The 16,048-nt window shown below is 37.1% G+C and overlaps 1 protein-coding gene across 7 annotated transcripts in view; it reads left to right on the top strand.

Moving 5' to 3' along the window:
* LOC150085455 (uncharacterized) overlaps window positions 1-16,048 on the top strand; it is a 1,845,429-nt gene that overhangs the window by 1,494,394 nt on the left and 334,987 nt on the right. For all 7 annotated transcript variants that reach the window (XM_090374043.1, XM_090374041.1, XM_090374042.1 and 4 more), the window contains 3 exons: window positions 6,120-6,392; window positions 12,058-12,246; window positions 12,343-12,512. In XM_090374043.1, the coding sequence (XP_090230169.1) occupies window positions 6,120-6,392; window positions 12,058-12,246; window positions 12,343-12,512 (632 nt within the window). The remainder of the gene's footprint in view (window positions 1-6,119; window positions 6,393-12,057; window positions 12,247-12,342; window positions 12,513-16,048) is intronic.

The following is a 16,048-nucleotide window of genomic DNA, read 5'->3' as shown; positions in this document are numbered from 1 at the left end:
TCAGAAAATCTAGAAAATCTAATAGACCAGCTACCACCTCCTTTCTATTTACTCGGAGACTTCAATGCTCATCACTCGCTGTGGGGATCTCCAACAATCGACAAAAGAGGTAAACAAATAGAAAATCTTCTCGATGTGTGCCAACTTACCCTTTTGAATACCGGAGAGCCTACCTATATACATTTTTCAACAGGATCCATGAGTGCAATAGACCTTTCAATCTGCTCTCCCTCCATATGTACTAATACGGAGTGGTCAGTTCTTGAAAATCCACTAAATAGTGATCATCTACCAATTCTCTGCAAGCTGCAAACACGGGTAAACTCCCCTTTGCCGGGTCGCTCCAAATGGAAATTTCGTAGGGCACACTGGAATGAATATGCTTCAAATGTTCAGTTAGATGATGAAATAATTCAACTTCAACCCATAGATTATGTCACACAACATATAACTAATCAAATATTACAAGCTGCCAACTCTACAATACCAAAGTCCTTGCCTGGGAAACGCAAACACAATAATTACTGGTGGAATCCGGATTGTACATACGCTAAACAGGAAAAAAATAGGGCTTGGAATTTGTTCCGCAAATTCCCCACAACCAGTAACCTAATTAGTTTTAAAAGAATGAAAGCTAAGTTCCGCCAAATAAGAAGGAAAGCAAAAAGAGAAGCATGGATTAGCTTTTCCTCTAGTATAAACAAGGACACAGATATCAGACTCATCTGGAAGAAAATACGAACAATTGATGGCAAATATGTCCAGTCCCCATCCTCAATATTAAACTGGAAAGGAAAGGAGTTGTCCTCTCCGGCAGAAATTGCAAATGCCTTAGCCGAATCATTTGCCAGTATATCAGGTGTATCCACCTACGACCCAATCTTTCAGAAAATTAAAAAATCATCAGAGCAGCATAAGATCAATTTCTCCACCAGAGTTTCACACCCGTACAACCAGCCATTTACATTAACAGAACTTTTAGGGGCGCTCAATAAAACTTCCAGTAGTGCTGCTGGTCCAGATGGGATCTACTACATCATGATAAGCCAACTAAACAACAGAACAAAAAGGGTATTGTTAAAATATTACAATCGAATATTTCTAGAAAATATTTACCCAAACTCATGGCGTCACTCAATTATACTAGCCTTTCCAAAGCCAGGAAAGGATCGCAGCTTTCCACATAATTACAGGCCGATTTCATTGACCAGCTGCTTAGGCAAAGTCTTGGAAAAAATGGTTCACAGGCGGCTAACGTGGTTCCTGGAAACTAACAACTTGCAAAATAACAATCAGTACGGGTTTCGAAAGAACCGGTCCACGTTAGATGTAATGATAAAAGCAGAAGCAAACATCCGAAATGCCTTCATAAGGGGACAACATCTGGTCATGATCAATCTTGATATTGAGAAAGCCTTTGATAACACCTGGCGATACGGTGTACTTCAAGATCTTCATTCTTTTGGCTTGAGAGGTCATTTACCCCACTTTATACAAAACTTCCTATGCCACAGAACATTTCAGGTTAGATACATGAACAATTTATCTAAATCATTTGAACAAGAGGAGGGTGTTCCTCAGGGGTCCATTCTTAGTCCGACGTTATTTTCAATAAGAATTACAAACATGACACAGGATGTACCTAATACAGTAGAATCGTATATGTTCGCTGATGACCTCGTTGTTTCTTGTCAATCCCAATCCATGAACACCATTGAAAGGCAACTCCAAATTTCCATCGCTAAAATTGAATCATGGGCATTGCGGAATGGCTATTCCCTATCAGAAAAGAAATCTAGTGCAATTCATTTTTGTAAAAAACGCAAACTTCACCCAGATCCAGAAATATTTTTAAAAAACAACCTGATTCCTGTCACTAACAGTTTCCGACTGTTGGGGTTATATTTAGATAACAAACTTAATTTTGCTTCCCATATTGCTTTCCTTCGAACTACATGTCTAAAAAAACTGAGCATCCTGAGAGCAGTCTCTGCTAAGTCCTGGGGTGCTGACAGAAGCTCTCTCCTTCATCTGTATAGAGCTTTAATAAGATCACGATTAGACTATGGATCACCTGTCTATGACTCCGCTAGGAAAAGTTCACTATTACGTCTGAACACCATACAGCATAGTGCTCTTAGGATAGCTGTGGGAGCCTTCAGAACATCTCCGGTCCACAGCCTGTATATTGAGGCAAATGAACCCCCTTTGCATCTCAGGAGAAAATCCTTATTGTGTAAGTATGCAGCAAAAATTAAAAGCATGCCATTCCACCCTAGCTGGCAGTACCTGTTTGATCCTCAATATGCTGAATTATATCACAATAAGCCTAATGAAAACCGCCCTGCAGGGATTCGACTGCAAGAACTCACAATCAGTTGGGATCTTAAATTTCACAACATATTCCAAGACCTTGCTACTCCTGAAACTCCCTGGACTGAATTCTCACCTCTCTGCGACAATTTCTTTTCAAGATTGGGAAAATCCTCACTGGCAAATATAAACTATCAACAGCTCCATAAAACTCATTTGTTGGAAAATTCAGATAAAGTACCTATCTATACTGATGGCTCCAAAACAGATGCAACCGTTGGTGCTGCAGCAGTTTCTTCTACCTTTTCAGATGCTGTGTCTCTTCCAACGGAATGTACTATCTATACTGCAGAATTATTTGCTATTAAACTAGCTCTAGATAGAATACACAACAGCTGTATAAAGCAATCCCTGATATACACAGACTCCTTAAGTGCAATCACTGCCATTCAAACTACCATGTCGCCCTCACATCCGATTCTTAAAGAGATACGGTCCAAGTTATTTTACTGTCAAAAAGCCAACCAGAAGGTTACCTTCTGCTGGATACCTGGTCATGCAGGCATTCCAGGTAATGAACAAGCGGACGCCGCTGCTAAACACCCTGACTCAAGCAATTCCAGGCAACAAACAGTGCCCTACACCGACTACAAATCCATCATTGAAACAGCATGTAGGAAGCAATGGTCTGACCTCTGGAAAGCTCAAATAAATAATAAACTGCTGCAGATAAAAAAAGAGCCAAAATTGTGGACATCTAGTATCAGGAAAAGCAGGCGACAAGAAGTAATTCTAGCAAGGCTCCGCATTGGACATTCACATCCAACTCATCTGTATTTGCTTATGGGAGAGAACCCTCCTCAGTGTTTGTTGTGCCAGTCGCAGTTGACAATATATCATATTCTCATTGAATGTCCCCAACTTTCAACTACCAGAAAATCAACCTTTACATCCCTATCCCATTTGAAGGAACCGATTACCTTATTGCAGATTCTTGGCAATGATGCAAATTTGGAGGAACTGTTTACTTATTTGAAACAGATAAATCTTTATAATAGCCTATGATCACAATAACATGAGAAATTAGTGATAAGCAAATATCGAACAGGCACAATATGGCCCAAGAGGCCCTTGTGCCAGAAAACCCAAATACAACAACAACAACAGCGTTGTGATGATGCATTACGTTTAAACTTTCCAATTTTAGCTTCCGTTGATTTTCTGTGAGTTTTGAATATTGTGCCGCGTGCTTACTTTGGTAATGACGACGTATATTGTACTCTTTTTGCACAGCTATTGTGTCATTACATAATAAACATGATACTTTGTCATTTATTTCTATGACAAAATAATTCACACTCCATTCAGCTTTAAAAGCACGACATTCGAAGTCCACTTTTCTCTTCATATTTAGTCTTGAGGGTGACATGGAAACGGTGGGTAATAAATAAAAGGGGAAAAATAGATCGCAGAGCGCCGTGACAGACAATATACGTGTGCCGCTAAAGCAAAACCGAGAGAAATTCTGGCAACACTCGTTCTACGGTAGACGACAGAATGTAAATATGCGACACCAGTAGCGCCACGTGCAGTCATTATTCTCAACTCAACTATCGGCTATTGCAGTGCATAATTTGATTTATTAAAAATAAATCAAATTATGGGCGGGCTGGATTTGGCCCGCAGGCCGTAATTTGCCGGCCCCTGGTCTATACGCCGAAGCTCACGAACCCCCTCTCTCTATCAGAAGACAACAACTTATATTACGCTATGCATATAAAATTAGATCTATGCCTGAACACCCAAATTGGGAATTACTTTTCACTCCCCAACACAGCAGGTTATACCATAACCGCCTTACTGCTAACCGACCATTAGGTCTAAGAATAAGACATCTTCTAGAAGAATTTAATCTGAGTTTTGATAATATCGCAAATACTCCTCCACTACTCCTTGCTCCGTGGATCATTACTCCACCTTCATGTGATAAATACTTTCATAAATGGGATAAATCTGTACTACATAAAGAAAATTTCTTGCAATTGTACCTTGCAGTGGTGGAGCAGTTTCCAAACTTTGTTATAGTTCATACAGATGGATCAAAGAATGACGCCCACATTGGAATCGCCGCAGTTTTTCCGAACATAACATTGGCCTACCAACTGCCACACGAGTTCAGTATATTTTCTGCCGAACTAATTGCAATCCGGGTTGCACTGAAGCATATCGAGTCCTCCAATATTGAAAACAGTATAATTTTCTCTGATTCTCTAAGTGCACTTCAAGCCCTGGAAAACACCATGAACATCACCCACCCAGTCGTAAATGAAATAAACTCTTTATATACCTTATCTGAGCTTGGAAGAACCATACACTTCTGTTGGGTCCCAGGACATATGGAAATTCCAGGAAATGAATTAGCGGACAATGCCACAAAAGCGGCCGACTTACCACGTGATGTACAGTGGAGAGTTCCATATCAAGATTATAGACGAATAATACAGGAAAAATGCATGTACCAGTGGCAGTCAACATGGCAAAACCAACTTGAAAATAAGCTTCGAAGTATCAAGCCAAATCTTGAGCAAGGCCATCTTTTAAGAGGGGAGATTCACCCCCCAGTGTGATCACTGTAAAACAGTGCTTTCAGTGAAGCATATCCTTGTGGAATGCACAAAATATGCAATAGAATGCCAGAATCGCTTCACTCCAGCCACAACTGAAGACCCACTAACACTTGTTTCACTTTTGGGCAATAAAACAAATGTCTCAAAAATTTTTATCTTTCTCAAAGCGATCAATGTATACCACCTCCTTTAGCTAGTCAAAAATCAGTTTCCTGAATCTCGATCCATAAAGAAATAGCATAAATACTAACCTTTGCATGGCGCACTATGGCCATAGACACCCAGACGTCAATTGCCTATCTCCATCTTTCCTTTCCAGTTCCCCATAGGCCTCGTCCACTGCCTTTGCTATTGCCATAGCCCTTTTTTGCCTCCTTATTTGCTAATTTTTATGCTGCTTTATCTTCTTGGCTACTTGTTAAATCCCATCTTTTCTTCATCTCCTTTTGTTTTATCACCGATTGCACTTCCTAATTCCACCACCAAGCCTCCGGCACCCCCTTTCCTGATGTTTTCCCCAACAACTCTTCTCCAACTTTCCTTATGATACAACTATTTAACTTCCACCACTCTTGCATGTCTTCCGGTAACTTTATTCCTTTTAGCACCTTTTGCCTAAACTCCTTCCTCAAACCCTCCTCTTTCAATCTCCACCATTTTATCCTTTTCTCCCTCTGTCTTGAATATTTCCTACTTTTTACATATTTATATTTATAAATATATTGATCTAGTGACCTAAGTAATTAGGTCATTGAAATTCCCACTGTTATTTTGTATGGGACTTGGTGTTGGTGCATTCTAGCCCTAGTAGCTGATTCACCATTAAAACCCAAACAACCAACCAACCAATCGAAGATAAGAATAGGAGATGAAGAATCCTTTTTGTGAGATATAAGATAAGACTGAATTTTAGAAGGATTGAAATCAACTAAGTTATCTCTGCCCGCTGAAGAATTTCTTGTAGATTAGTATTAAGGGAATTAGTAGTGAATGTTCCAGAAGTTGAAGCTGTTTGTGCAGGACACTGACCTTGATTGTTGTGCAAAATGTAACATTAAGATTTCCTTAGTTAGTTCTTAATTTTAGAGTGGTCATGCTTTTATTATCTCCATCCCATTCATATCCTCAATATATATTTAATATAGTGTTTAATCAGTTGTTCTTTCTATATTTCTTTAGGCAGAAATACTCTACAAATCTGTGCATATGCTATTGGAATGGCTCACAGAAGCAGAGATGAGGTTGCGATTTGCTGGGCCTCTACCTGAAGATGAAGAAACCACTAGACAGCAAATAACAGAACACCAAAAGTTTCTTCAAGAAATGACAAAACAAGAGGACAACAAGGATATCACTATAACTTTAGCCCAAGAAATTCTCCAAAAGTGTCATCCTGATGCATTATCCATAATTAGATATTGGATAACAATCATCCAGTCACGCTGGGAAGAGGTTAGAAATTACTTAGTTGATTTAGAGATTAGAAAGATTAAGTAGTTGAAGAGTACTTTTTATCTTTGTAGCTTTTTTTTATAAATAATTACATTTGTTAAATTTTAAGTTTGGAAATTTTGTTTCAAATTTGTTATTTATAGACCAAAGGAATTTTCTCTGAATGCGTTTATCTTTTAGTTAGCCAGTCTCAGGCAGAAATTTTATATGAAATCTTCATGGCCTAACTTGTCTTAGCACTTATAAACAATCGCAACCCAATAAACTAAGTAAAATATAGATGAACACCTGTAGTAGTCTAAAGTAGGAATGTATAAAATTTTCAATAATGTTTAATAAAATAATAGTCTTAACCCATGAGGAACTAATGTATATTCAAACAAAACTGTGTTTTGATGACAACATGATATTTTTACCTGCTCTCAATGAATAAAAATTCAATAAAGAAGACTGTTTGATATCTAGGAGCACGTTTCAGAATGACCATAACTTCCACATTTAATATATAAGCACTGATGCATAAGTCCATGAGTCAAAAAACTCCTGTTATTTGGAATTGCCTTTCTGTGCAAACATCCAGTCCACTTTTCATTATGAACTGGACTTGGATAATAATAATCTGTAAGATGCAGTGTTTGACTCTAGAAAGTTGAGATCATTTTATGAATTTGCTTTTAAGGAAAAGGCAGATTAATTTGAACAGATAAAATAAGAGGAGAAACTAGGGCCTTGCCTCACTGTGGTGTAGGTAAGACAACCATTGGCAGATGTTAATTTGGCTAAATGGACTTGTTTTTTTTTTTTTTTTTTTTTTGTTAGTTTCTGTTATTTTTCTATTTTTCTCATTAACTATTGCTTGGCACTAAGACAATTTTAGAACTAGATGTTTGGAAAAATAATGTGTATAGAACACTAGTTTTAGTGAACATCTTTTAGCAAGAGAGGATATTGAAATTACCTGTCCTTCCCCTGTATATTCATATTAAATCATATCCAAATTCTACATTCCTTATAGCTCAGTGACACCATTTCAGATATCCCTGTAATGTCTGCATTTGATGATGTACCCAATAAATTATGCATATGACAGAGATGTGTAGAAACTTTTATTCTGTTGAAAATAAGAAAATAATATATAAATATAAAATATAAACATGAAATTATTAGGCATTTCCATTTTCAAGTTGATGAAATAGTTAAGCATACAAAATTTCAGAATTATGCATGTGCATGTCTGCTTATACACTGTCCAGTCAAAACATTATCACCACTGTTGGAGGACATACCTACCTTATAGGTGGATATGTCCTCCTCTTACTGTACTGCTGCCACATGGTGAGGCATTGACTCAATAAGATCTCTAAACATTGAAGAAAGCATGTTGTACCATGTTGCCAGATTGCATCCTGTAGATCTGTGATAGTCTGTGGTGAAATATCCTCCAAACACCAGATCTGTTGGGCCATATAATCTTAGAGATGTTCATGTCTCCAAATTCAGCACCTGGAAGTCACTTTCAAGTTCAGCAAACCACTCTTAAAAAATACTCGCAATGTGGCAGGGTGTATTATCTTGCTGGAATGCACCTGTGTTATCCAGGATAATAATAAAGGGATATATCTGATCAGCCACAATGGATGGGTAGTTTTTAGCATTCATAGTGCCATCTAGGGGTATAAAGGCTTCAAAATTCCCAAGAAAACTTCCCTCATTCCAAAACACTGCTTCCACTTACCTGTTTGTGTTGGAGCTGACATTGGAGTGATTTTGATCTGTACTTTATCTTTGTTCCCTTCACCTACTATCCACATGACCTAGTAGGAAATAAGATTCATCAGAAAAGGCAACTTTTTTCCAGTCATCAATGGTCCATTGATGCTGTTCAATTGCAAACTTTAGGCATAGTTCACAATGGTGGCCATAAGCATGGGTACCTTGGCCAGGTGCTTATTCTGCAGACCCACATGGAGGAAAGTTTGTTGGATCACAGTCTTGAAAACACCAGTGGTCATCCCCTGGTTGAAGTCCATGGTTAGCCATTCCAACATTTTCTGTCTATCAGCTTGCACAAGGCAGGACAGCCTACATTCTCCAAGACCATTGATAAGCCAATGGCCACTCTTGTAACACCTTAACTACAGCACTACATTAATAGCCCACAAGATTTGCAGTTTCTTTAATGCTGCCACCTTTCAACTGGTACCCTTTTTCAAAGTTTGTCAGAATTTGTCCTTTGCCTGTCTCTATCAAAACTGCAGCACCCCCATTTAGTGATTTTTGCCATGACACGTGTGTGCCACTACGTGCAGAAGAACAGCTGATTGCTAAAATGCAGGGGTGGTCATAGTGTTTTGACTGGACAGTGTATATATATATATATTTATATTAATAGATAGATAATATTAGTCACCTCCATTTGCAACTAGATAAAATTTTTAAAACCTTTAAGGGAGCAAAATTTCAAAATTATGCTTGCACGCTTTTTCTCTACTTAGAATTCTCTTTGCTATACTGCTAGCAGAAGTATGTGGACCAACTTCAACTTTTCTAATCACATGTTTTCAACCATTACAGAGAAATCTAGACTGAATTTCACTGACAATTCTGGTTTATCTTATAATCAACCATTTAACATGCTTGAGCTGCAGCAATCACTTACCAACTCAAGAAACAGTGCTGCTGGCCCCTATGGGATATATTATGTATTGCTCCGAAATCTGGATCAAAGGTCACTTTCTTCACTGCTCATATTTTACAGTTGAATTTTTTCTGAACATATCTTCCCAAGTTCCTGGTGTCATTCTTATGTACTAGCAATTGCCAAACCCAGTAAAGATCATTCTGTTCCTCAAAATTACAGGCAGATATCCTTACCAGTTGTCTCAGTAAAACTCTCGAGAAAATGATACATTGCCATTTCACCTGGTTCCTTGAGTCTCAAAACTCGACTAACAACAACCAATTTGGATTCCGGAAAAACCGATCTTCATTGGATCTCATGAACAAAGCTGAGACAAATATCATAAATGCTTTCATCAAAAAGGAACATCTCGTCATGGTCTGTCTTGATGTTGAGAAAGCCTTTGACACTACGTGGTGTTTTGGCATCTTAAAGGATTTACATTCTCTTAGCCTGAGTGGTAATTTACCATATTTTATCCAAAATTTTCTTCAACAGAGATCACCAGGTGGACAGGAGCAGCAGTGTGTAGCATACGCTTCTTGATTAGACCGGGATTCAAGCCAGTGACTACCAAATATGGAGGATGCGGAAAGGTCAGGGAATGACCACTGCATATCCCTGGAGCAATATGGCCTTAGTTGCTAATGCACCTAAAAACCAAATAACAAACAACAACATCAACAGAGATCCTTTCCAATTCGGTACTGAGGAACCCTCTCTAAAAACTTAGAGAGGGTTCCTCAGAGGACATCCAAGAAGAAGGAATTCCACAAGGATCTGTTCTCAGTGCCACTTTATTTGCAATGAGAATGAATCATATAATTAAACTCATTCCGAAAACTGTGGATTCATTTATACAGATCCATAATCAGATCACACCTGCACTACGGTGCACCTGTCTTCAATTCTGCTAGGGAGAGTGCTTTATCTCGCCTCAACCCTATTCAAAATTCAGCTCTTAGAACAGCACCAGGTGCTGTTCTAAGAACTTCTCCAGTTCAGAACATCTCCAGTGCAAAGTTTGTATGCTGAAGCCCATGAACCTCCCCTAAATATCAGGAGAAAGTGTTGGTCCTGAACTATGCAACCAAGATCGAAAGCGAGGTGACCCATCCTAATTGGTCACTACATTATAATCCGCAGTATATGACCTTCTATAGAAACAAACCACAGACAGTTCGGCCTGCTGGTATTGAGGCTAAAGCAACTAGCAGAAGATTGGGATATACACGTCAATAAAATCTTCCCAGATCCTATAGATCCTGACCGTCCATGGCCTGTCATCATGCCATCTTGTGAAAATTATTTCCACCTCTGGGGAAAACACTATCTATCAGACATTAACATCCAACAGCTACACATTGCACATACTCAACAGTATCCTGACTTTGCTAAAATATATACAGATGGATTGAAGTCTAAGAGTGAATCGGGTGCAGCCGATCTTCCCTGATACTACCATTTCTCTATCTCTTCCAACAGAGTGTAGTAGTTACACAACTGAATTATATGCCATAAAACTTGTTTTAGAAAATATTTTCCATATTTCAATTCAAAAGAGCATAATATACACAGACTTGCAAAGTTCCTTATTAGCCATGAAAAGCAGTTCCCCACCTAATCACCCATTATTAAAGCACATTAGAACAGAGTTGATACGTTTCAGAGAGTATCAACAAAAGGTTATCTTCTGCTGGATCTCAGGCCATACTGGAATACCAGGAAATGAAATTGTAGATGACGCTGCCAAAAATCCATCCAGCTCAGCCCCAACGAATTCCCTAGTACCAGTCACAGATTATAAAATGAATATACAAAGAATATGTAAAGATCAATGGACTTTTCAATGGCAAGCGCAAATTCATAAATAACTACTTCAAATTAAACCTTTATCAAAATTATGTGCTTCTAGCCTCATTGCAAACAGACAAGAAGAAGTAATTCTAGCCAGAGCCAGAATCGGCCATTCTCATTTAACCCATCTATTCCTTTTGTCAGGGAATGGCCCTCCTCGGTGTAATCATTGTCATACACCACTCACAGTGAAATACATACTTTTGGAATGTAATCTGTATGATAATGCTCGACTAGTGTCATTCAGTTCTCTGTCAAGCTTAGAGGAACCTTTGTTGCTTAATCATATCATAGGCAAAAAAATCAAATCTCAGAGAATTCTTCTCCTTCCTAAAACGAATAGGACTGTATGGCCGTTTCTAACTGCTTCTACATCAACTAACACAGGCAGTATGAACCATGTTCATAAGTGCAATATGGCCTAAGTAGCCATTGCACTTAAAACCCTATGAAAACACATGTTTTCAGATAATTACTCTGCAAAAGTCCTAAAATGTTCCTTCAAAGATTGAAATGATGCTATGTTTAGAAAATTGAACAGCATAACTGTGGGTGACCTTGAACTAAAATGACTGTCATTAATTGCACAATGGAAACACTGGATAGAGACCCATGAATTGCTGTGCACATAAATATATAAATAACAAAGCACATAAATTTATAAAATTGATTATCTGGGTATATATTTAGGAAGGTAGAGAATGTTTCAGTAAATTATTCTTGAACAAAAAATTAATGTACAAAACGTTTTCTCATGAGGGACCTGACATGTCCTGCACTACTGCTGCCAGGTTAAAATATTATTTCCCAAAGTGTATTTAATAAATTTGTGTGATGGTCACAATTTAGTTACATTTGTGTGATGGTCATGATTTAGTTACAAAACTAAATCAAAAATCCTCACACCTTCTATTAAAGTATGCATTGCAATAGGTGATTTATTTATAAAGAACTGCATTAAATATTACTAAAGAGACAAAAAATAATTAATTATCTTTTAATATGTAACTGATATATATGTTTGTTATATGATACTCCTGAAATCTGAAAGAAAGCATTTTAGGACATCTTTTAAACCAAATTTAATCCAAGAGACTGTCAACTAATGCTTAATTTAATTATTTGCAGATATCCATTTGGGCTCGTCAAAGGGATCAACGTCTGCAAGATCATTTGCGCTCTTTAAGAGACATCATAGATCTTTTGGAAGAATTGTTATCGTGGTTAACATCTGCAGAAGCTAGTCTTACAACTTTAGAAGCGGAACCTCTACCTGATGATCTTCCAACTCTAGAACAATTGATCAAAGATCATGAAGTAAAGTAGCAAGTTTTTATTAAAATTATGAAACATGATGCATTAAATTTCTTAATATAAGTTTTAAATATTATAATTTCATTGCTTCTCTTTTAGGGTTTTATGGGAGATATGTCAAAACGGCAACCTGATATTGATAAAGTTACCAAAGCATTTTCAGCTAAACGTCAACCAACTAAGCAACCCATAACACCAACTCGTGAAAAGGGAACAAGAGATCGTTCTAGAGTTGCTACACCTGGGACACCTAGAACCTCTACACCAATGTAACTATGCTATTAGTATTATTATAATTATTATTTTACCAAATTATCATGGATGGCTTAACCATCAAAAGAATAGAATATTAGATAGAGAATATAAATATTAGAATGGAATGGCCAAATAATGCAGGAAAGCAGACTTTTTATTCATGTGTCAAAAATTAATTTTCCCATTCCCTCCAGCTTTTCCTATTATGGAAAAATTGGAGTGAAAAAATTATTACTGGACAAAATTTACCAATCATGTATCTTTTGAAGAGGACATCATTGAGTCTTTTGCTATTGACACTGCCACCGATCATATCACAATGCAGGTACTAACAGCTGCAACAGCCACCGTGGCCCTGAGTGCCAAGCGATTTTCTTACTGTGATTATAGAGTACTCTCTAAAGCAGGCCTGGGCAAACTTTTTGGCTGAAGGGCCACATTAGGAATTCAAAAAAAAGGCGGGCCGCACGTAAAATACTATTTTTAGATATATATTATTTGTTATCATGAAGAAGAAATATTACATAAAAAAAATTATTCTCTAACAACCAAGAATTTAATGAGATGAATGGAACTGTTTTGCATCTTTTAACATTTTTTTAATTTCGGGTGTTAATTTTGTAGTTGAGATTCTTAAAACTGCTTGTAAATGTTCATCGGTGATGCTTGATCGTAAAGAATTTTTATTTAGATTCACGATGGAAAATGTTTGTTCACATAGTAGGTTGATCCAAAAATAACCAACAATTTTCGGGCAAAATCTTTAAGTTCGTCGAATTTGTCTGAATTAAGAGTATTGTAAAATTTACAGATTTCCTCACGACGGTGCAATTCCCTTAAATCAGTATCACACTGCAGATCTATAATCTGAAGTTGTGGTTCACTCGGTGCACTATCAATTTCTATTGAAAATGAGTCGGCACTATTGCCAAACTTGTCTCAATTTTTCGGAAGTTGCCAAATTTTTGTGAAAAGTCGTCATTCAAAGCGTTGATAATTTCACAATATTTTTGAAATTTACTTTCTGGAATCTTCAGTAACTTCATGGTTGGAAAGTGGTCTACCTTGTTAATCAATAAATGTCGAAGGAACAAGTGGAGTTTTAATTGAAATCCATTCAAACTTTTTACCACATCATGGGCGTATAAATTTTTCCCTTGTAACACGGTGTTGAAAGTATTTAAGTGTGTCACGATGTTCAGGGTAAACACAAATTCACAAATCCAGTTATTATCAGTTAATTCGGGAAAGTCCATAATATTTTTCAGTTTTAAAAATGGAATGATGTCACCTTTAAGATCCCATACTCGCCGAAGAACTTTTCCCAAGCTAAGCCATCGAATTTGGCTATGATATGGAATATCTGTGTACTCGGATTCAATATCTTGAAGAAAATTAACGAATTGTCTGTGTTTCAGGCCCCTCGATCATATTAAATTTACTAGTTTATTTACTAGTAAATAAACTTTTACTAGTTAAATTTTACTAGATTACTAAATTTTAAATTTTACTAGTTAATTTACTAATACAAGATGTGACATGTTCAACTTTTAACACATTTTTACATAATACTTGTTGATGTATAATACAATGAATTGTAATTAAATTTTAATCAGGATAATTTTCACAAATTTTATTCTGAATTTTCTTTAATGCTCCAACATTTTTACCTGTCAAACTTGGTGCTCCATCAGTTGTTACGCTTACCATTTTATTCCATTGTAAATTATATCTTGTTAAGCATTTTTCAACTTTTTCAAATATATCAGCTCCCGTTGTTTGGTCTTTAAGAGATTCCATTGAAGGAAGCTCTTCAATAATTTCAAAATTAGAGGTACATCCACGTATGAAAATTAATAACTGTGCAGTATTCTTTTGGTCGTTACTTTCGTCGAGAGCTATCAAGTAGCATGTTATGGATTCTAATACTGATAATAATTGCTCATTCAAATTTGTATCAATACATTCAATTCTTCTTACTACGGTTCGCCGAGATAAACTTATATTCTCAAATTTGTGTTTAGTGTCAGGACATATAATTCCACAAGCTTCAGTCATACATTCTTTAATATAGTCTCCATCAGAAAAATGCTTGTTGCTTTTTGCAATTATATGAGAAATAACAAAACTTGCCTCTACAGTAGCTTCTTGTTCCTCAGTTAGCCACGTAAACACATTTTGTGTCTAGATAAATTTTGAATCAATCCATCAGCAGTTTTCTTTCTCGCTTCTGGAGTTAAATTGGCACCATATTCGGAATGTTTAGTAGTGAAATGTCTTTTAATATTGTACTCTTTCAACACCGAGACACTCTCCCGGCAGATGAGACAAATAGTCTTGTTATTTATGTTAGCAAAAAAATATTTTGTGTTCCACTCTTCATTGAAGACACGATGCTCTTGTTGAATTTTTCGTCTTTTATTCATTTTTAAAAGGGCGTAAATATTATTTTTATCGCTACTGGCACCAAGATGATAACCGAAGATAACGCAAAAAAACTAACTGTGGGGGGATGACAGTCAGAGAAAACAGATTGGAACTGCGGCTGGTCAGCAGTCCTATCCTATTACTCTGCCACCACAGCAAAGCTGTTGTCGTCATCACCGGTTGTCTGTTACCATAGTTTCGCACGGTTAGTTTATAATCACAAATTATACCGTTATAGAAGCGCCCATTGGCTCGCTCCGGTTCGCGTACAATTTCAAATTCTATCTCAATTTGAACAATACAGAGATGATAAAACAATTTACAAGTTGACAAATTCTATAATGTATTACATATACAAATTTATTTTTCAAAAAGGCGTCGCAAAAGGCATAAAATAAGTAAACTTTTTTTCAAAAGTACAGTTAAAGCTCGCAGGCCGCACAAATATGTGTGGCAGGCCGCATGCGGCCCACGGGCCATAGTTTGCCCGGGCCTGCTCTAAAGCGATAGATATAGTTTTGTTTATTTTCTATTGTGCTTACTTTTGACCTCTAAAGCGCAGAATGAATTCAAGTAAACAAAAGAGTAAGAAACAAGAAAGGAAATCCACCTTTCTTTTCTTAGTCTTTATACTATTACTAACCAACTCTACTAATTTAAACAACCGCTTGATCACTGGTTGCACCACTTCTGCCTCCATGTGGCGGGCCAATTTCGGTCGATAAACCAACTCTCAGGGCTAAAAGGAGCAGTGATGGAAGAAAATGAATTTCCACGTTTAGAGATAGAGTTCTCAACAAATTGACAATCACGATACTGACCATGACATTCTGTATCTCGAAGAGAATGAAGAAAGACACTGGAAGACAGGAATTACCAGCATTCCTGATTATACATTGTCTGTTAACACAGCCTGTGGGCAAGCTCTCCCCTTCATCATTCAGAGATGCCTCAAACATGCTGCACGTTCACCAAAAATAGTGAAACGTTGCAAATCTTGAGATTTGTTTAATAGAGACCACCAATTCTCTACACTTCTGAACTACTACTACATATGGAATTCCAATTTCAATCACACCACATACCTGGCACTGAGTGCCAAGTGATAGTGACTAGCGATTTT

The sequence above is a fragment of the Mastigoproctus giganteus genome, chromosome 5 (genome assembly GCF_048544385.1).
Source record: "Mastigoproctus giganteus isolate SK-2022 chromosome 5, ASM4854438v1, whole genome shotgun sequence".
NCBI classification, from domain to species: Eukaryota; Metazoa; Arthropoda; class Arachnida; order Uropygi; family Thelyphonidae; genus Mastigoproctus; species Mastigoproctus giganteus.
This window is presented reverse-complemented; position numbering and strand designations above follow the sequence as displayed.